At 49.9% G+C, this 22146-nt stretch overlaps 1 protein-coding gene across 1 annotated transcript in view; it reads left to right on the top strand.

Moving 5' to 3' along the window:
* Nucleotides 1-2718: 2718 nt before the first annotated feature.
* The window catches only part of LOC137306365 (autophagy-related protein 2 homolog A-like), a 78031-nt gene continuing 58603 nt past the window's right edge, over nt 2719-22146 (top strand). The window contains 8 exon segments of the mRNA XM_067975519.1: nt 2719-3132; nt 10136-10298; nt 13093-13242; nt 14473-14575; nt 16089-16275; nt 17077-17256; nt 19534-19630; nt 21795-21956. Of these exon segments, the coding sequence (XP_067831620.1) occupies nt 2965-3132; nt 10136-10298; nt 13093-13242; nt 14473-14575; nt 16089-16275; nt 17077-17256; nt 19534-19630; nt 21795-21956 (1210 nt within the window). The 5' untranslated portion in view covers nt 2719-2964.

Raw genomic sequence — 22146 nt, 5'->3', positions numbered from 1 at the left:
TGTTCTCGCTCTATAATCCCAGCGGCTGCAGTATATGATCCCTCCGGGCCAACAGGGGGCGCTGTTCTCGCTATATAATCCCAGCGGCTGCGGTAGATGATCCCTCCGGAGCAGTAGGGGGCGCTGTTCTCGCTATATAATCCCAGCGGTTGCTGTTTATGATCCCTCCGGAGCAGTAGGGGGCGCTGTTCTCGCTATATAATCCCAGCGGTTGCTGTATATGATCCCTCCGGGGCAACAGGGGGCGCTGTTCTCGCTCTATAATCCCAGCGGTTGCTGTATATGATCCCTCCGGAGCAGTAGGGGGCGCTGTTCTCGCTATATAATCCCAGCGGTTGCTGTATATGATCCCTCCGGAGCAGTAGGGGGCGCTGTTCTCGCTATATAATCCCAGCGGCTGCGCTATATGAGCCCTCCGGGGCAACAGGGGGCGCTGCTCTCGCTATACAATCCCAGCGGCTGCGGTATATGATCCCTCCGGGGCAACAGGGGGCGCTGTTCTCACTATATAATCCCAGCGGTTGCAGTATATGATCCCTCCGGAGCAGTAGGGGGCGCTGTTCTCGCTATATAATCCCATCGGCTGCGCTATATGACCCCTCCGGGGCAACAGGGGGCGCTGTTCTCGCTATATAATCCCAGCGGCTGCGGTATATGATCCCTCCGGGGCAACAGGGGGCGCTGTTCTCGCTATATAATCCCAGCGGTTGCGGTATATGATCCCTCCGGAGCAACAGGGGGCGCTGTTCTCGCTATATAATCCCAGCGGCTGCGGTATATGATCCCTCCTGGCCAACAGGGGGCGCTGTTCTCACTATATAATCCCATCGGCTGCGGTATATGATCCCTCCGGGGCAACAGGGGGCGCTGCTCTCGCTATATAATCCCAGCGGCTGCGGTATATGATCCCTCCGGGGCAACAGGGGGCGCTTTTCTCGCTATATAATCCCAGCGGCTGCGGTATATGATCCCTCCGGGGCAACAGGGGGCGCTGTTCTCGCTATACAATCCCAGCGGTTGCAGTATATGATCCCTCCGGAGCAGTAGGGGGCGCTGTTCTCGCTATATAATCCCATCGGCTGCAGTATATGATCCCTCCGGAGCAGTAGGGGGCGCTGTTCTCGCTATATAATCCCAGCGGTTGCTGTATATGATCCCTCCGGAGCAGTAGGGGGCGCTGTTCTCGCTATATAATCCCAGCGGTTGCTGTATATGATCCCTCCGGGGCAGCAGGGGGCGCTGTTCTCGCTATATAATCCCAGCGGTTGCTGTATATGATCCCTCCGGGGCAACAGGGGGCGCTGTTCTCGCTATATAATCCCAGCGGTTGCTGTATATGATCCCTCCGGAGCAGTAGGGGGCGCTGTTCTCGCTATATAATCCCAGCGGTTGCTGTATATGATCCCTCCGGGGCAGCAGGGGGCGCTGTTCTCGCTATATAATCCCAGCGGTTGCTGTATATGATCCCTCCGGGGCAACAGGGGGCGCTGTTCTCGCTATATAATCCCAGCGGCTGCGGTATATGATCCCTCCGGGGCAACAGGGGGCGCTGTTCTCGCTATATAATCCCAGCGGTTGCTGTATATGATCCCTCCGGAGCAGCAGGGGGCGCTGTTCTCGCTATATAATCCCAGCGGTTGCTGTATATGATCCCTCCGGGGCAACAGGGGGCGCTGTTCTCGCTCTATAAGTCCCAGCGGTTGCGGTATATGATCCCTCCGGGGCAACAGGGGGCGCTGTTCTCGCTATATAATCCCAGCGGCTGCAGTATATGATCCCTCCGGAGCAGCAGGGGGCGCTGTTCTCGCTATATAATCCCAGCGGCTGCAGTATATGATCCCTCCGGGCCAACAGGGGGCGCTGTTCTCGCTATATAATCCCAGCGGCTGCTGTATATGATCCCTCCGGGGCAACAGGGGGCGCTGTTCTCGCTATATAATCCCAGCGGCTGCAGTATATGATCCCTCCGGAGCAGCAGGGGGCGCTGTTCTCGCTATATAATCCCAGCGGTTGCGGTATATGATCCCTCCGGTCCAACAGGGGGCGCTGTTCTCACTATATAATCCCAGCGGCTGCGGTATATGATCCCTCCGGGGCAACAGGGGGCGCTGCTCTCGCTATATAATCCCAGCGGCTGCGGTATATGATCCCTCCGGGGCAACAGGGGGCGCTGTTCTCGCTCTATAATCCCAGCGGCTGCAGTATATGATCCCTCCGGAGCAGTAGGGGGCGCTGTTCTCGCTCTATAATCCCAGCGGCTGCAGTATATGATCCCTCCGGAGCAGCAGGGGGCGCTGTTCTCGCTCTATAATCCCAGCGGCTGCAGTATATGATCCCTCCGGGCCAACAGGGGGCGCTGTTCTCGCTATATAATCCCAGCGGCTGCGGTAGATGATCCCTCCGGAGCAGTAGGAGGCGCTGTTCTCGCTATATAATCCCAGCGGCTGCGGTAGATGATCCCTCCGGAGCAGTAGGAGGCGCTGTTCTCGCTATATAATCCCAGCGGCTGCGGTATATGATCCCTCCGGAGCAGTAGGAGGCGCTGTTCTCGCTATATAATCCCAGCGGCTGCGGTAGATGATCCCTCCGGAGCAGTAGGAGGCGCTGTTCTCGCTATATAATCCCAGCGGCTGCGCTATATGATCCCTCCGGGGCAACAGGGGGCGCTGTTCTCGCTCCATGATCCCGCCGGACCCTGAGCAGCGCGCATGCGCGGCGGGCGGGGTCAGAGACGAAGGGACAGCAATGGCGGTGAGGAGAGTGTGCCGCTTGTTTACACTCTAACTTCTCGCCGCTTTGTCCGCCCGTTGAGCCGGGTTTGCCTCCCCTCCCCTCCCTTTCCTCGGGGGGAATCTGTGGGGCCTCGCAGCCCTTGCACTCTCCCGCAAGGCCCGTGGATGAGCGGGGCGGTGGGCCGCGGCGGCGGCGGCGGGGTATGCTGGTGGCCGGGGGCCGGTCGCTAAGATGTCATGGTTTTTCCCCTGGTCGAGCTCCATCAAGAAGCGGGCCTGCCGCTACCTGCTGCAGCACTACCTCGGCCACTTCTTCGAGGAGCGGCTCACCCTGGAGCAGCTCAGCCTGGACCTGTACAACGGCAGCGGCGGCCTCAGGGACGTGCAGCTCGATGTCTGGGTAAGAGGCAATTAATGAATAAACTGAGCAAATTAATCAATTTACACACAAGCTCATAGATTAACCAATTCACAGGTTAATAAATAATAGATCAATTTACAGGAATTAATGACCGATAGATAATCAATTTGCAGATACATTAATAATCAATTTGTAGATACATTAATGATAGATAATCAATTTGCAGATACATTAGTGATAGATAATCATTCTGCAGATACATTGATGATCAATTTGCAGATACATTAATAATAGATAATCAATCTGCAGATACATTAATGATAGATAATCAATGCAGATACATTAATGATAGATAATCAATGCAGATACATTAATGATAGATAATCAATGCAGATACATTAATGATAGATAATCAATGCAGATATATTAATGATAGATAATCAATGCAGATACATTAATGATAGATAATCAATGCAGATACATTAATGATAGATAATCAATGCAGATACATTAATGATAGATAATCAATCTGCAGATACATTAATGATAGATAATCAATGCAGATACATTAGTGATAGATAATCAATGCAGATACATTAATGATAGATAATCAATGCAGATACATTAATGATAGATAATCAATGCAGATACATTAGTGATAGATAATCAATGCAGATACATTAGTGATAGATAATCAATGCAGATACATTAGTGATAGATAATCAATCTGCAGATACATTAATGATAGATAATCAATGCAGATACATTAATGATCGATAATCAATGCAGATACATTAATGATAGATAATCAATGCAGATACATTAGTGATAGATAATCAATGCAGATACATTAATGATAGATAATCAATGCAGATACATTAATGATAGATAATCAATGCAGATACATTAGTGATAGATAATCAATGCAGATACATTAGTGATAGATAATCAATCTGCAGATACATTAATGATAGATAATCAATGCAGATACATTAATGATAGATAATCAATGCAGATACATTAATGATAGATAATCAATGCAGATACATTAATGATAGATAATCAATGCAGATACATTAGTGATAGATAATCAATGCAGATACATTAGTGATAGATAATCAATGCAGATACATTAGTGATAGATAATCAATGCAGATACATTAATGATAGATAATCAATCTGCAGATACATTGATGATCAATTTGCAGGTACATTAATAATTGATCAATTTGCAGATACCTTAATTTGCAGATACATATGTTAATCATTAATAAATTAAATGGATATATAGATGAATTAATACATTCTAAATAATTTAAATACCCTTTATCCAAGGGTATTTAAATTATTTAGAATGTATTAATTGAATGGAAATAATATGTAAGTAGATAGATATAGAATCATAGAATCTTACAGCACAGAAGGAAACCATTTGTGCCTGTGCTGGCTCTTTGAAAGAGCTGTCTAATTTGGTCCTAAACCCCAGCTTTTTTCCCCGTAACCCTGCAAATCAGTCCTCTTCAAGTACATGTCCAATTGTCTTTTGAAAGTTATTGTAGAATCTGCTTCAGGTAGTGTGTTCCAGATCTTAACATGTGTGAAAAAATCTCATTTCCCCTCTAGTTCTTTTGCCAATTATTTTAAATCTGTGTCCTCTGGTTACCGACCCTCCTGCCACTGGAAAGTTTCCCCCTACTTGCTCTATCAAAACCCCTCATGATTTTGAACACCTCTATTAAATCTCCCCTTAACCTTCTCTGCTCTAAGGAGAACAATCCCAGCTTCTCCAGTCTCTCCACATAACTGAACTCCCTCATCCCTGGTCCCATTCTAGTAAATCTCCTCTCCAAGGCCTTGACATCTTTCCTAAAGTGCGGTGCCCAGAATTGGACACAATACTCCAGCTGAGGCCTAACCAGTGATTTGTAAAGGTTGAGCATAACTGCCTTGTTTTTGTATTCAGTGCCCCTATTTACAAAGCCAGTATCCCATATGCTTTCTTAACCACCTTATCAACTTGCCTTGCCAAAGATTTGTGAATATGCACCACCAGGTCCCTCTGCTTTTGCAAACCCCTCAAAATAGTACCATTTAGATTATACGGCCTCTCCATGTTGTTCTTCCCACCTCACATTTATCCACATTAAATTGCATCTGCCATGTGTCTGCCCATTCATATACAGATGAATTGATTAATATAAATTGATGTAGATATTTAGATAAATGAATAAATTATAAATTGATAGATAAATTAAACAAATATGCAGATACAAAGATATGTTAATGTACATAAATTGAGAACTAGCTATAGCTGAATTAATAAATGCAGATAAATAAATAGATATCAATACATTAATTAATATTTTGTTGCTTTGCAAAAATGTACCTGTAAAGAAATTATATTTTTAAACTTATTTTGCTGATTCTTCTTATCTCAAACTAATTTTTTGGGTCATTTCATTGCTGTTTAAATATCAGCTTGGCTCACTGTTGCCTCTGAGTCAGAAGGTCACAAGCTCGTTCCCCATTCTGGTACATAATCCAGGCTGACACTCCCAGTGCCTGTACTGAGGGAGTGCTGCACTGTCGGAGGTGCCGTCTTTCGGATGAGACGTTAAACCGAGGCCCCGTCTGCCCCTCTCAGGCGGACGTAAAAGATCCCACGGCCACTATTGGAAGAAGAGCAGGGGGGGAGTTCTCCCCGGTGTCCTGGGCCAATATTTATCCCTCAACCAACATCACTAAAAAAAAAACAGATCTTGTCATTTTCACATTGCTGTTTGTGGGATCTTGCTGTGCGCAAATTGGCTGTTTCCTACATCACAACAGTGACTACACTTCAGAAGTACTTCATCTGCTGTAAAGCGCTTTGGGACGTCCTGAGGTCGTGAAAGGCGCTATATAAATGCAAGTTCTTCCTTATTAAACAGGCCGAGGTGAAGGTGTTATGAAACAGGATCGGTTTCTATATGAGCAGTCTGGAGGAATCCCACTGAGCTGGGGTAGGGCTTCTCGGGAGCAGCATGACTGTCCTTGGCAAGCAGCTGCAGCTGGGAATGTGTTTCCCATAGTTTGGTCCTGCTATTCTCCCGGGGAGGGAACTAATTGAGTCATGTTCAGCGTTGCCGTTCCCTGTCCCTGGGCAAGACGTGGAGCTCCCCGGATGACGCTGCACCCAGTCGAATTTCTACAGCACTCCTCAAACGCAGGAGGGTGGTACGGTGGGAGATGAGCATGGGGTAAGGGGAGGAGAATCGAAAGGGGGAGGGTGGGCAAAGGGGGGAATGGAGAGGGTTGAAGAAAGAAGCATTTTTGAAGTGTAGTCACTGTTGTAATGTAGGAAACGCAGCAGCCAATTTGCGCACAGCAAGATCCCACAAACAGCAATGTAATAATGGCCAGATACTCTGTTTTTGGTGATATTGATTGAGGGTGGGTACAGGTCTGTGACTGTATAACACTGGGATACTGTATGGGTGGGCCCCATCCGCCCTCTCTCTTTCCCCTCTCCCCTCCCAAGCAGCTCACACCTGCAGTGGGTATTCCTTAGTTTGGATGCTATCAGTACTGGTCAGTTTGATTTTCCCCCATCTTAAAAGCTGCCTTGCTTGTGCAGTCAATGGTATTTATCCACCTGCTTGGTGGAGTTGCAGAGTTGTGCCTGGCAGCGTGCGTAACCTTCCTTTTATCAAACACGAGCACTTTGTTAAAGGATGCATCGAGCTCCCTGCCTTAAGGGTGGGGAGAGGGATTTGAAGATCCCGGAATTAGTGCTTGAAAAGCTCCCGTGTGGGTTTGGCAGATAGGTATTGACTGTCGCCAGTGGCAGGTGTTAACCTAGAGGTTAATGTCTTGATGTAATAACTGTGCTGTGCCAGCATTGTGCAATGGCCCATCTGCGGTGGTTTTCATAACAGGGTGTGGACGGAAGGGCTTAATGGTGTTGTTTATAAGTGAACAAACTCCAGGACTCGATGTGCACGTTAAAAGGTCAGTAAATACCCTATTCCAGTGTCGGAGGGGGACTGGCTTTGTTAATCGGAGATTTTCAGCAGCTGGGTGGCGTAGGGAGCAGGCACTGGGCATTAGCTCGGGGGTCAGGGTTCAAATCCAGCCAGGAGCAACAAGATGAAAGTCTCCTCTTTCATAGAATTTACAGGCCATTCGGCCCAACTGGTCTATGCTCCACACGAGCTCCTCCCTCCCTACTTCATCTCACCCTATCGGCATATCCTTCTATTCCTTTTTCCCTCATGTGTTTATCGAGCTTCCCCTTAAATGTATCTATTCTATTCACCTTGACTACTCCTTGTGGGAGTGAGTTCCACATTCTCACCACTCTCTGAGTAAAGAAGTTTCTCCTGAATTCCCTATTGGATTTATTAGTGACTATCTTATATTTATGGCCTCTAATTTTGAACACTCTGACAAGTGTAAACGTCTTCTCTACGTCTACTCCTTCAAACCCTTTCGTAATTTTAAAGACCTCTATCAGGTCATCCCTCAGCCTTCTCTCTTCCAGACAAAAGAGTCCCAGCCTGCTCAGCTATTCCCGATAAGTATATCCTCTCAGTTCTGGTACCAGCCTTGTGAATCTTTTAGACCTTCTCCAGTCCCTCCACATCCTTTAATCCTTACATCTGCACACTTCCTGTCAACTTTGTCCATGATAAATTCCTATGTCCAAATATATATTAGAAATAGCCTATGTAAACGTCACGCTGAAATTACACCCCCCCCCCCCCCCACAGTGGAGGTATTGCAGCGACACCACTGGTGGGAGTGTGACAAGTTGACATAAGGGGGTTCCATTATAAATGTGGATATAGGAATTTATAACGGAAATATTAAACTAAAGGCAGAATGTGTGTCTTTAAAATGGGGGCTGAGTTTTATCAAAGTGCCCAGCTCCAATCATTCCCCCACGTCTGTATCCGCCTCGCCTGAACGCTTGGTCTTGATTAGAGTCAATTTTTAAAATGTCAACCCAACAATGAATAATTGTTTTATTTTCCCATCCAGTCGTGGGTTTCAGTGGTCCAGTATCTCACCTGAGTGAGCACCATCCTCTCCTCCACACACACACACACACACACAGGTCCTCCCTAGCCTACGTAAACACAATCTAATCTCTCCATTATTTTATAAACCTTCTCTGTGCTTCTCTAAAGTGTACAGGCCAAGTCATGATGCCTCCTGTGGTCAAATAGCCTGCAGACTATTCAGGCTCGTGTATGCCAAGAGAGAACAACTTAAACCCATAGAGCAGAACCCCCCCCCCCCTCAGCAAAAGTCGGCAGCTTAGGAGAGGAGGGCAAAATGGAACTGGAAAATGATTGAGATTGGGAGGGCTTTTTTTGGTCATGTATATTTGGACTCGCATCTCCAAACCGTCTCTCTGATATTCATGTTGCGTTGTTCCCCCGCTCCAGAAATTTGAGCCCATAATCCAGGCCCGACACTCCCAGTGCCGGTACTGAGGGAGTGCCGCACTGTCAGAGGTGCCGTCTTTCGGATGAGACGTTAAACCGAGGCCCCGTCTGCCCCTCTCAGGCGGACGTAAAAGATCCCACGGCCGCTATTGGAAGAAGAGCAGGGGGGGAGTTCTCCCCGGTGTCCTGGGGCCAATATTTATCCCTCAACCAACATTACGAAAAAAAAAAACAAATTATCTGGCCAATATCATATGGGATCTTGCTGTGCGCAAATTGGCTGCTGCGTTTCCTACATAACAACAGCTTGGATTTATATGGCGCCTTTAATGTGGTTAAAATGCTTACAGTTACAAGAGTGACTGCGCATGGACAGTACTTCATTGGCTGTGAAGCGCTTTGGGACGTCCTGAGGTTGCGAAAGGCGCTATACAAATGCAAGTTCGTTCTGTGTTGCTGTGTGAGCAGCACTGGGTTTCTGCTCGGGTCACAGTGCGGGTGGTTTAGTGACGTGGCCTTGTGTTTTTTTTCCCCCCCCCCCTCTCACTGTTGGGTGTTTATCACCTTCCCCCACCCTGGAGCTGGTCGGCACTAGCCCCAGCAGTTCTCTGGCTGTGTGTGAGGAGACCATGTGGTGTTTGTTAGTGTTGTGTGTGACCTCCCCCCGTCTCCTTCCCAGCCTTGGCACTGGTCAAGCACTCTGATGTTTACACGCATTCCAGATTCTTGAACTGTCAGGCATGTGAAACACGTGCATGGCAGATGCAACCGCTGACCGCTCGTGGCTTAAGGAAGGAAAAGCAAGCACTGAGCTCGGAGCTGGTGTACAGAGGCCCCTCCGACCCCGTGGCTCAGTGAAGAAATGCACCCTACCGCGCCCAGGATGGGGTTATGTGACTATAGCTGGGCTAGGCAGCTGGGGTGGGGGGGGGTGTGGCGGTTCCTGACGCGTGGTAAGGTCAAGATCAGGCTCATCTGTGACGCACCCTGCAGTCGAATAGCTGGCAATAGCCTGGAGGGCTCCTGCTAGCTGTGGTACTCCAGCACAAGCACGGAGGAGAGGGATAAGAACCAGAGCAAAGAGTCGAGAGGGACTTAGAGGAAAACTGTCCGTTTTGAGAGTGCCCTGTTTGAGTTTTGTATTTGATTGCAGGCCAGTCTTGATCAGCACCATTTAAAACCAGTGCGTTCATGAAAGAAAGTTGGATGCTGAGGTACTGCTCCAAGATTCTCAACCTCGTGTTCAAACTCCTCCATGGCCTGGCCTCCCTCCCTATCTCTGTAACCTCCTACAACCCTCCGAGATCTCCGCGCTCCTCCGATTCTGGCCCCTCGCGTGTCCCCCGTTCTCTTCGCTCCACCATTGGTGGCCGAGCCTTCAGCTGTCTGGAATTCCCTCTCTCTCTCCTCCTTTAAGACGCTCCTTAAAACCTACCTCTTTGACCGAGCTTTTGGTCACATGTCCCAGCATCTCCTTATGTGGCCCGGTGTCAAATGTTTGTTTGATAATCGCCTCGGGATGTTTTTACCATGCTCAAGGCGCTGTTTAAATGCGAGTTGTTGCTGTTGTTCTGACTGCGCTGTAACAGGTGCTCCCTTTGCTTTTGCAGTCTCTGAATGAGTTCCTGGACTCACTGGGTGCTCCGCTGGAGATCACAGATGGCTTCATCAACAGCATCGCCGTGACCATCCCCTGGTCTGCCCTGATCACGGAGAACTGCACCGTGGAAGTGACAGGCCTTCAGGTGACATGCAGGCCCAAATATTGTTTCGGTAAGTTGAAGCCCGAGGTACAACAAAGCAAGCGGTGACACATAACCACAAGGAGGCCACATACTGCTTGGATAATAAGGGTCTGAACGGGATAGAGGAGCAGAGGGATCTGGGGGTACAGATACACAAATCACTAAAAGTAGCGACTCACATTAATAAGGCCATAAAAAAGGCAAATCAAGCACTGGGGTTCATTTCTAGAATTGAAAAGCAGAGAAGTTATGTTAAACTTGTATCGAACCTTGGTTAGACCACACTTGGAGCATTGTGAACAGTTCTGGTCTCCATATTATAAGAAGGATATAGAGGCACTGGAGAAGGTGCAAAAAAGATTCACAAGGATGATAGTCCCAGAACTGAGAGGTTATAACTATCAGGAAAGGCTGAACAGGCTGGGACTCTTTTTCTCTGGAAAAGGCAAGACTGAGGGGTGACCTGATAGAGGTCTTTAAACTTATGAAAGGGTTCGATAGGGTAGACGTAGAGAAGATGTTTCCACTTGTGGGAGAGACCAGAACTAGGGGGCCATAAATATAAGATAGTCACTAATAAATCCAATAGGGAATTCAGGAGAAACTTCTTTCCCCAGAGAGTGGTGAGAATGTGGAACTCACTCCCACAAGGAGTAGTTGAGGTGAATAGAACAGATACATTTAAGGGGAAGCTCGATAAACACATGAGGGAGAAAGGAATAGAAGGATATGCTGATAGGGTGAGATGAAGTAGGGAGGGAGGAGGCTCGTGTGGAGCATAAACACCAGCATGGACCAGTTGGGCCGAATGGCCTGTTTCTGTGCTGTAGTCTCAATACAGCATCCGTGGTGTGATTCTCCAGAGGAGTTCCTGGTCCCCCCCCCCCCCACGAACTAGGGCTCGAACCTGGTCTGTTGTCTAATGCCCTCTTTTGAGGGGAGGGGCGTTAAGGGTTTTTTTGGGGTTAAGGTGTGTCCAGGACCCGATGGATGAGCAACAAGTCAAGCTTTGGCAATCCGACACCTGATTATCCCAACCAGCCTGCTTATTAATAGAGTAGGCCAGTCACTGGGAGCTGGGATTCTTTGGACACTGGGTAGGATGGGGCCAAGAAAGCACCAACCTGCTTTTATATGGCGACGTTACGGAGGTGGAAGTAGACGTCTTGGCGATGGAGAGGATACGGGGGGGGTGGGGTCGGAGGCTCATCTCGGGGTCAAACAGGACGCCAAGGTTGCGAACCTTGTTCTGGTTCAGCCTCAGCCAGTGGCCGGGGAGAGGTTCGGAATTGGTGGGAAGCTGCCTGGCGCTCTGTCCCTAACAGGCTGACAAATGTAAGGAATCTTACAACACCAGGTTATAGTCCAACAGTTTTATTTGAAAATCACAAGCTTTCGGAGGCTTTCTCCTTCGTCAGGTGAGTGTGGGATTCCTTGAAGGTTACCGCATATATAGTCAGAGAACAGAGTCAGATAATCTTTCCAACTGCCCGTTGTCAAGGCAATCAAAGTGCTCAGACAGAGAGACAGTACATACAGGACCACCAAATATACAAACGGCCAGAACAAAAGACAGAGAGAGAGAGAGAAACATCCAAAAGGAAGAGAAAGAGAGAGAATGACCCGTTGTATTAAAAACAGATAACCTTTTTTCGCTGGTGGGGTTACGTGTAGCGTGACATGAATCCAAGATCCCGGTTGAGGCCGTCCTCATGGGTGTGGAACTTGGCTATCAATTTCTGCTCGACGATTTTGCATTGTCGTGTGTCTCGAAGGCCGCCTTGGAGAACGCTTACCCGAAGATCGGTGGCTGAATGTCCTTGACTGCTGAAGTGTTCCCCGACTGGGAGGGAACCCTCCTGTCTGGCGATTGTTGCGCAGTGTCTGTTCATCCTAACAGGCTGGGCAGTTTGAGCGGCTTAAACTCCATGCAGTGACCCCTGCACTCGCTCCCCAAGCCTTGGCTGTGCGTCTGAGCTCTCCGGGTTTCGGAAAGCGGGCTGCCTTCTTACAGGCCGAGAGCGTGCACTCAGTAACCGGCAGGCCGAGCTTCTACCTGTTTCTCGCTAGTTCGGATCGGAGGCCGTTTGGTTTTGCACGTGTGTTGGACGTCCGACTGACTGAAGGTTTACAGTGCTGCGCTTTCAGTTCTGATGAAGGGCTATGCCCGAAACATTAACCAGTCTTCTCTCTTCACAGGCGCTGACTGTCCTGTAACGCAGTGTCGTCATAGTCCTGAGTAACTCTCACTGGGCCCTATCACTTGTGCAGTAAACACTCCCTGCCTGCCCACCCTCCCAACCTACTTCCGGTGTAACGCTCGGCTGTACGGAACAGGGAAGAGAGGGCTGCTGTTAGCATCTTAAATTGACAACGGGAGTAAACACTGTGTTCAGCAACTTTAGGTGCCTTTTTCTCTGTGTGGCACCTAATCAGTCATTTGTTTTTGGGGCAGTCTCTCTCTCTATGGCCTGGCCTGCACCCCTAAGACTGCCCCGGCCCCCACCCCCTTGTATTTAAGGCTGCGTGTTCTGAAATAAGAGGAGAAAATGCTGGTAAACGCTCGGGCAGCGTCTGCGGAGAGAGTTAACCGATGGATGACCCTTTCGGCAGAACGTGGACCCGACGCCTTAACTCTTGTTTCCCTCTCGCCCCACCCCCGGCTGCTGCCCGAACTGCTGAGCGTTTTCCCCCCGTTTTTTTTTAATTTCCGATTTCCAGCCTCCGCGGTCATTGTGCTTTTTGTCGCGGGTTCGCGAAGGATAGAACCCGGCTCTCTGGATCGCTGAACTCTGTCGCTAAAACTCCCTGTTGTCGAACAGCTCCAGGGACCGAGTCTCCCAGCTGGTCTTCCTGCATGACGACCAGCATGCAGCTGGCCAAGGAGTGCCTGAAAGAACAGCCGGAGGAGCCCTCGGAGCCCACGCAGCCCCTGGAGGGGCTCGAGATGTTTGCACAGACCATAGAAACCGGTGAGTACTGTCATCCTGCTGTTTGCAGTCCAGTTTACTTGATGAATCGTACGGCTGGGATCGCCTCCCCCCCCCCCCCCCCACCCCAGCTCCAGACCCTCGATGATGAACGTGCATTTATAAAGCGCCTTTCACAACCTCAGCGCCTCACAGCCAATGAAGTGCTTTTGAAGTGTAGTTACTGTTGTAATAAGAACATAAGAACATCATAAGAAATAGGAGCAGGAGTAGGCCAATCGGCCCCTCGAGCCTGCTCCGCCATTCAATAAGATCATGGCTGATCTGATCCTAACCTCAAATCTAAATTCATGTCCAATTTCCTGCCCGCTCCCTGTAACCCCTAATTCCCTTTACTTCTAGGAAACTGTCTATTTCTGTTTTAAATTTATTTAATGATGTAGCTTCCACAGCTTCCTGGGGCAGCAAATTCCATGGACCTACTACCCTCTGAGTGAAGAAGTTTCTCCTCATCTCAGTTTTGAAAGAGCAGTCCCTTATTCTAAGATTATGCCCCCTCGTTCTAGTTTCACCCATCCTTGGGAACATCCTTACCGCATCCACCCGATCAAGCCCCTTCACAATCTTATATGTTTCAATAAGATCGCCTCTCATTCTTCTGAACTCCAATGAGTAGAGTCCCAATCTACTCAACCTCTCCTCATATGTCCGCCCCCTCATCCCCGGGATTAACCGAGTGAACCTTCTTTGTACTGCCTCGAGAGCAAGTATGTCTTTTCTTAAGTATGGAGACCAAAATTGTATGCAGTATTCCAGGTGCGGTCTCACCAATACCTTATATAACTGCAGCAATACCTCCCTGTTTTTAATGTAATGTAATGTAGGAAACGCGGCAGCCAATTTGCGCACAGCAAGATCCCACAAACAGCAATGTGATCATGACCAGGTCATCTTGTTTTTAGTCATGTTGGCGGAGGGATAAATAATGTCCTGGGACAACGTTCCTCCCTCAACCAAAGACAGAATAAACTTGTCGTTCATCTGGTTTGCCATTTATGGGATCTTGCTGTGCGCAAAATCTCCTGCCCTGTTTGCCTGTGAAACAATAGTGTCTGTACTTCTGAAGTAGTGCACTGGCTGTGAAGTATTTTGGGATGTCCTGCGTACATGAAAGGTGCTACAGCAATGCAAGATCTTTCCTCCTGCCCTTGTACTGGATGTGGTACTGTTTTTTTTTAATCGGCTTTGTCAATTCTGTTTTCAATTAAACAGTGCTGAGGAGGATAAAAGTAACATTCCTCAACACCATAGTTCGGGTGGAACACACTCCTGACGGGTCCAGGACTGGATTTGCCCTCGAGGTGCACATTAAAAGGTCAGTAAATACCCTATTCTGGTGTAGGAGGGGGGCTGGCTTTGATCATCAGAGATTTTCAGCAGTTGGGTGGCGTTGGGAGCAGGCACTGGGCATTAGGGGCAGTGAGCTGCACTGCCCGCTCGGGGGGTCAGGGTTCAAATCCAGCACAAAATAACAAGATGAAAACCTCCTCCTTCATAGAATTTACAGCACAGAAACAGGCCATTCGGCCCAACTGGTCCATGCTGTTGTTTATGCTCCACACGAGCCTCCTCCCACCACCTCTTCATCTCACCCTATCAGCCTATCCTTCTATTCCTTTCTCCCTCATGTGTTTATCCAGCTTCCCCTTTAAATGCATCTATGCTATTCGCCTCAACTACTCCTTGCGGAGTTCACAAGGGTTCAATGAGAAATGAGCTGGGCGCTTTCAATATGGATCGACAGCACAAAACTGCCCCTGTTCCAACAGTAACAGCTACAATCCTGGGGGTCGCCATTGACCAGAAACCCAACTGGACCAGCCACATGAATGCCATGGCTACTAGAGCAGGTCAGAGGCTGGGTATTCTGTGGCGAGTGACTCACCTCCTGACTCCCCAAAGCATTTCCACCACCTACAAAGCACAAGTCAGGAGTGTGATGGAATACTCTCCACTTGCCTGGAGGATGCAGCTCCAACAACACTCAAGAAGCTCGACACCATCCCGTGTTTGATGGGACAGTGTAGAATTACATAGAAATTACAGCACAGAAACAGGCCATTCAGCCCAACTGGTCCATGCTGGTGTTTATGCTCCACACGAGCCTCCTCCCTCCCTACTTCATCTCACCCTATCAGCATATCCTTCTATTCCTTTCTCCCTCATGTACTTATCTAGATTCTCCTTAAATGCGTCTGTTATTCACCTCAACTACTCTGCATCTAACCCGTGCTGTACCTGCCCTGGGAGTGTTTGATGGGACAGTGTAGCGGGAGCTTTACTCTGCATCTAACCCGTGCTGTACCTGCCCTGGGAGTGTTTGATGGGACAGTGTCGAGGGAGCTTTACTCTGTATCTAACCCGTGCTGTACCTGCCCTGGGAGTGTTTGATGGGACAGTGTCGAGGGAGCTTTACTCTGTATCTAACCCGTGCTGTACCTGCCCTGGGAGTGTTTGATGGGACAGTGTAGAGGGAGCTTTACTCTGTATCTAACCCGTGCTGTACCTGCCCTGGGAGTGTTTGATGTTGAAAATGGAAAGTGTTCTCTTCTGCATGTTGATGAATGCCGAATTAATTTGAAAAAAGTTAAATAAAAAAAGTGGCTTTCTCTCCCTCTCATGGGGCTTCCAATGCCACAAAGCATCAGTGTTGAAGACTGTCTGCCATGCCTCATCAGATCCCATCTGGAATTGGTCAGTAGAAATGCCGAGGTGCTGCTTCTGCTCCTGGGAGGGAGGTGAACGGCCAGCGTCCAGTGGACCAGGCTGCTCCTTCGCCGTTACGCAGGCGTCTCTAACCCCTCGCTGTCTTCTGGTGGTGTCCCTAGGTTGGATTACTGTGACGAGGCTGTGAAGGACTCGGGCGGCGTCTCGAAGAGGGACCCCATCCCCATTGACATCCACCAACCCCCCGCGTTTGTTCACAAGGTGCTGCAGTTTTCCGGGGTGCTGCTGCGTTACGAGGAGTTCCCCGATCAGGGGAAGGATGATCAGCCCTCACCGCCGGTACCACAGGTAAGGATCTTAATCAGGGCCCCGCAGAAACAAAGACCTTTCCCATCTGGTATAATGGGCAGTAGGAAATCACTGGGACCAACAAGAAGAGATTCAGTATAAAACTACAGGTGTGATCAAAGAAAGGGATGAGTGTAGGGAGTAGGTCAAAGAAATTCAAGACTTGCATTTATATAGCGTCTTCCATGACCGCAGGACGTCCCAAAGCGCATTACAGCCAACAAAGTACTTTTTTTTTTTAAGTGTAGTCACTGTTGTAATGTAGGAAATGCAGCAGCCAATCTGCGCACAGCAAGATCCCACAAACAGCAATGTGATAACCAGATAATTTTTTTTAAGTGATGTTGGTTGAGGGATAAATTTTGGCCTCAGGACACCGGGGGAGAACTCCCCCCTGCTCTTCTTGCAGTAGTGGCCGTGGGATCTTTTACGTCCACCTGAGAGGGGCGGACGGGGCCTCGGTTTAACGTCTCATCCGAAAGACGGCGCCTCCGACAGTGCGGCACTCCCTCGGTACCGGCACTGGGCGTGTCGGGCTGGAGTGGGGCTCGGACCCACGACCTCCTGACTCGGAAGTGAGGGGGAAGATATCAACTGAGCCGAGCTGAGACGGGCGTTATCGAGCACAAAGGGGATATCGAAACACCGTGACGTCTTATAATACCTCCCTGTTCAATGTTGAGGGTTTATGCCTTGAATCAACGTGCCCGTTCTCGTGAGGTCGATTCCGCAGGCGAGATTAAGTCTGTGTTTGCCAGAGTGTTTTTTAAAAAAAAAATAATGTTGTCCTTCTCTCCACAGCAAATGGAAGTGTCTGCCTCCTGTGCTGGAGAGTCGACTCTGTCCCCCGGAGCGAGCAGCAGGACTGCCGAGGGAAGCCCCGCATCGTCGGCATCGCAGCCGGTGCAGATTGGCAGCTGTACGGGGTGCACGGAGATGACCGTAAAACTCAAGCAGAACGACGCCCTTCCTGGGCCCAAGGTTAGGGTCGGGGTGGGTGCGGATCGCAGTTTCGGGCAAGGGAGCGCGTCAGTCGGGTACCGTTCTGTGCCCGCTTGCCCGCGCGAGTCGCTTGTCCGTTCTGGACTCTGTAGGTTAGGTCAGGTCAGGGCCGGTCAGTCAGCGTTTGAAAGGCAGGCTTCGAACTGAACAGGGGGTCTCTCGTCATCCCTCCTCTTCGATTTGCTCTCGGGACGAGGGCGTACTCTGGCAAGTTGGCATTTACTGCCCGTCCCTGGTTGCCTCGAGGGCAGTTAAGAGTCAACCACGTGGTGTGGGCCCAGATCCGGGTAAGGACGGCATTGGCGTCCGAGTTGGGTTTTTACGACAAGCTATCGTGGTCATTTTATCTGGTGCCAGCCCCACGAATGACCAGATTTACTGAATTCCATGCCACAGTTTGATTTGAACTCACGACCTCTGGGTTGATAGACCAGTGACCTCTACACTACTGTCTCCATTTCAGTTCTGACAAAACCTGAGACGTTAACCTAACTTTTCTCTTTCCAGAAGGTGACAGACCTGCTGTGTAATTGGAGCATTTTCTCCCTCAAATTGTACTCCCCCTGGTTTTCCTTTCCTCCTATAATCTACAGCTCTGCTAACGCTCGGCACCACCGAGTCACTGCTTCTTGACTCTGTCCCCGATTCTTTTAAATCTCAGTGTTGTCTAACGCTACAAGCCTAGTTCCCATCCCCCACTCCTCCTTCCCCCCCCCCAGTAATGAGGAGGCCCTGGTGTCCTTTCCTCACGAGAAAAATAAACCATGTTTGTGCTGAGCGCAGAATGCAATTTGAAGGAAGGAAAATATACGTGGGAATTGCTTAGACGCAAATAGTGCAAGGTCCGTCCAGTGGGCCTTCTGGTCTCATGATACAATGATAACAGAGTTGTTTATCAATTCTAGCAGTCAATCTCTCTCAATTAGTCCACAACAGACCCAGACATTACATCGAATGACGTAGAATTTACAGCACAGGAACTGGCCGTTCGGCCCAACTGGTGTTTACCCTCCACACGGGCCTCCTCCCTCCCATCTTCATCTCACTCGATGAGCACTCCTTTCTCCCTCGTGTTTATCTCACTTTCCCCTTAAACACATCTATTCTATTCGCCCGGTCTGCTCCTTGTGGCAGCGAGTCCCACACTCTCGCCACTCTCTGGGTGAAGAAGTTTCTCCTGAATTCCCTATTGGGTCTATTGGTGCTGAGTGCAGTCTGGGTCTGAGCTACTGTCCCGTGTCTCCAGAGCTGGGGAAGCGGGAACTGTTTTTAATATTGAGAGGAACCCCAAAAATACTGCACCAGGACGCCTTCGCTGCCAGTAAATTTAGCGGTCCCCGTGCAGGATGTGGCCCTGGGAATATAAATGGCCAGCATTTAAATCCCAAGGCGACTCACCGGGTAGAGCAGGGAGTGAAGGGGTTTTTGTTCATGTTGTCGGGCAGGGCCCAGGTTCAGCCCCCGTCCCGTGCTGAGTTGGACTGGTGGTCGGGACGTCGTCTTGGGGACCCAGCACTCCTGGGTTAGGGCGGGGATGAAATCAGCCCGGGCTTCTGTTTAGAGTCACTCTCGACACTCTTGCTGAAAAGTGTTGCCTTTGTGCAGCCTGGCTGTACGACAGCCTACTCAATGAATTAGGTGTCTTGTATCAAAAGGTCTGACATACCTTCCATTAGGAACATAGAACAGGAGGAGGCCATTCAGCCCCTCGTGCCTGTTATATATGAACAGGAGGAGGCCGTTCAGCCCCTCATGCCTGTTACATTGGAACCAGAGGAGGCCATTCAGCCCCTCGAGCCTGTTAAACAGGAACAGGAGGAGGCCATTCAGCCCCTCGAGCCTGTTCCACAGGAACAGGAGGAGGCCATTCAGCCCCTCATGCCTGTTACATTGGAACCAGAGGAGGCCATTCAGCCCCTCGAGCCTGTTCCACAGGAACAGGAGGAGGCCATTCAGCCCCTCGAGCCTGTTACATAAGGAGGCCATTCAGCCCCTTGAACCTGTTACATAGGGACAGGAGGAGGCCATTCAGCCCCTCGAGCCTGTTCCGCCATTCAATTCGATTGTGGCTGATCTGTATCCTAACTCCATCTACCCGCCTCTGTTCCGTAACCCTTAATACCCTCACCCAACAAAAATTGCCGGATAGGGATCAGGAGCAGGAAAGCTGGTTGATTTGTCCCTCGCCCAGCAGGTATGAAATAAGTGTTCTGTTTCTTAGTTTAACCTGTGCTAACTGCTGTGTTTCTCCTCCAGTTGGAGCTGGACGGGAAGATGGGGTCACTACACCTGTTCCTGAGCCCTCAACAGATCTCCAACCTGGTTGATTTACTCAGTACTCTTAATTTCTCAGGTGAGCTTCTCATGCTGGCAGGACGTCAGGGGTCTCCAGTAATAATGGAACGTCACACTATACGGCAGTTTCTCGGTGTAAAACGATCCGTCTGTGAAAGTATCTGACATTGGCCAGGCAGACCAGCCGGGTGTCGGGTTGCCGCCTCATTGCCAGGGTGCTTTGTAATATCAGCAATCAGGGGGCATCCCAGGCCTGAGGGTCACTCTGGAATCTCCTGGCTCTGGGAAAACCCACTGCCAGCTGAGCACTCTGTAGCCAACCAGACTTTTTAGAAAAGTCTGTGTAAATTTTCGTGCACGTGCTCAAGGATTTCCCACGACGTCTGCAGTATGCTCTAGATTGACTGACAGCTCCTCTGCTTGTTACCCCCAGTAACCTCGACAGGTAAACTCGAGCTCAGGGCTGGTACAGCACGGTGAGATACAGAGTAAAGCTCCCTCTACACTGTGCCATCAAACACTCCCAGGGCAGGTACAGGGTTAGATACAGAGTAAAGCTCCCTCTACACTGTCCCATCAAACACTCCCAGGGCAGGTACAGGGTTAGATACAGAGTAAAGCTCCCTCTACACTGTCCCATCAAACACTCCCAGGGCAGGTACAGGGTTAGATACAGAGTAAAGCTCCCTCTACACTGTCCCATCAAACACTCCCAGGGCAGGTACAGGGTTAGATACAGAGTAAAGCTCCCTCTACACTGTCCCATCAAACACTCCCAGGGCAGGTACAGGGTTAGATACAGAGTAAAGCTCCCTCTACACTGTCCCATCAAACACTCCCAGGGCAGGTACAGGGTTCGATACAGAGTAAAGCTCCCTCTACACTGTCCCATCAAACACTCCCAGGGCAGGTTGAACACGACAGTTTTGTGTTCTGGGTCCTTGCCTATTGGGAACTGCCCATCTCATCTCATGTAGGACCCTTATCGCCAGCAGACAGAGTGGACTTCCAGCCAGGGAGGCTGAATGGATTTGAGACCAGGCCTCAAGGATGAAAGGATGTTGTCTAACCCACTGCTCAGTCTCCCACTCTTGAATTTTGTTCAAAGGAGGTTGCGATGGACCTGTCTCGAGTTCCCTTTCAGTTCTGAGCCTTCTCACATCCCCGCCCCCCCCTGCAGGTTTAGTGACTCTAAGCCATGGGGGCCGTTGGTCTGGTGAAGCGACTCTGGGCCTACAGGTGTTGGATGTGGTACTGGGTGCAATGGTTCTGTTTTCTGTCCGCACTGTCCCTCACGCGCACACACACTTCCCTTGTCTCTGACCCACACCCTGGCGCACACCTTCCCAAAGACTTGTATTCATTCCCTTCGATTTCTCCCACTCCCCCACCTTTCCCTCCGACCCCCAAGTGTAGATGGGTTGTTTAACTGTGGCAGGCATCGCGGCCAGGCCCAATTCTCGGTGTCCACACACGTGCACTTTTCAGCAAGAGTGGGACCTCTGGCTGAATGTCTCTTTCTCCCCAGCCCAGCGGCCAGTTGGCAAAAAGACTCCCATTTATACAGCACCTTTCACCACCTCAGGATGTCCCAAAGCGCTTTACGGCCAGTGAAGTACTTTTGAAATGTAGTCACTGTTGTAATGTAGGAAACGCAGCAGCTGATTTGCACACAGCAAGATCCCACAAACAGCAATGTGATAATGACCAGATAATCTGTTTCAGTGATGTTGGTTGAGGGATTAAATATTGGCCAGGAGACCAGGGAGAACTCCCCCCTGCTCTTCTTCCAATAGTGGCCGTGGGATCTTTTACGTCCACCTGAGAGGGGCAGACGGGGCCTCGGTTTAACGTCCCATCCCAAAGGCGGCACCTCCGACAGTGCAGCGCTCCCTCGGTACTGGCACTGGGAGTGTCGGCCCGGATTATAGGCTCGAGTCTCCGGAGTGGGGCTCGAACCCACGACCTTCTGACTCAGGCGAAAAGAGAGTGCTACCCACTGAGCCGCTCAGCCGAGACGAGTTAACTCAGCACCGACTGGAGACGGAACCCCTCGTACCTCCTTTGTCTGACGTTCTGGCTTAGTATCCCACCGTGTTTGCCGGCTGCGGACCGTGACGGTGTCTTGTCGTGACGGTGGCTGCGTTGTGTAACCTTGTGTCTTTTCTTTTTATTTCTCTCTCTCTCTCTCTCTCTCTCTCTCTCTCTCGGGTCTGACGTAGAAGTGAACGGACTGAAGGAAAGGCTGAGCAAGAGTCGGCCGCTGGATCCCGAGGATTTCAAACTGATCGAGCAGGACCTCAACAAGCAGCTTCACTCGGGCCAGATCCTGAGGCACCCCAAGGGCGAAGAGCTGGACTCATTTGTGGGCGCGGAGAACGGGGGTAAGGAGCCACCTTGGTGCTGGTGTTCCTGGACTGACTGTGCCGTTCCTGTCAGCGAGCTGAGATGGATCAACAGCTCGGAGCAGGGGATTAGAATGGGTTTCCCATCCCGGCCTGAGCACGCCAGCCGTACCTACCAGCTCCACCTACTGCTGCCAGTTCAGCTCCCTGAGAGGACGTGAAGCCCTTT

This window comes from Heptranchias perlo, chromosome 43 (assembly GCF_035084215.1).
Source record: "Heptranchias perlo isolate sHepPer1 chromosome 43, sHepPer1.hap1, whole genome shotgun sequence".
Classification (NCBI taxonomy): Eukaryota; Metazoa; Chordata; class Chondrichthyes; order Hexanchiformes; family Hexanchidae; genus Heptranchias; species Heptranchias perlo.
This window is presented reverse-complemented; position numbering and strand designations above follow the sequence as displayed.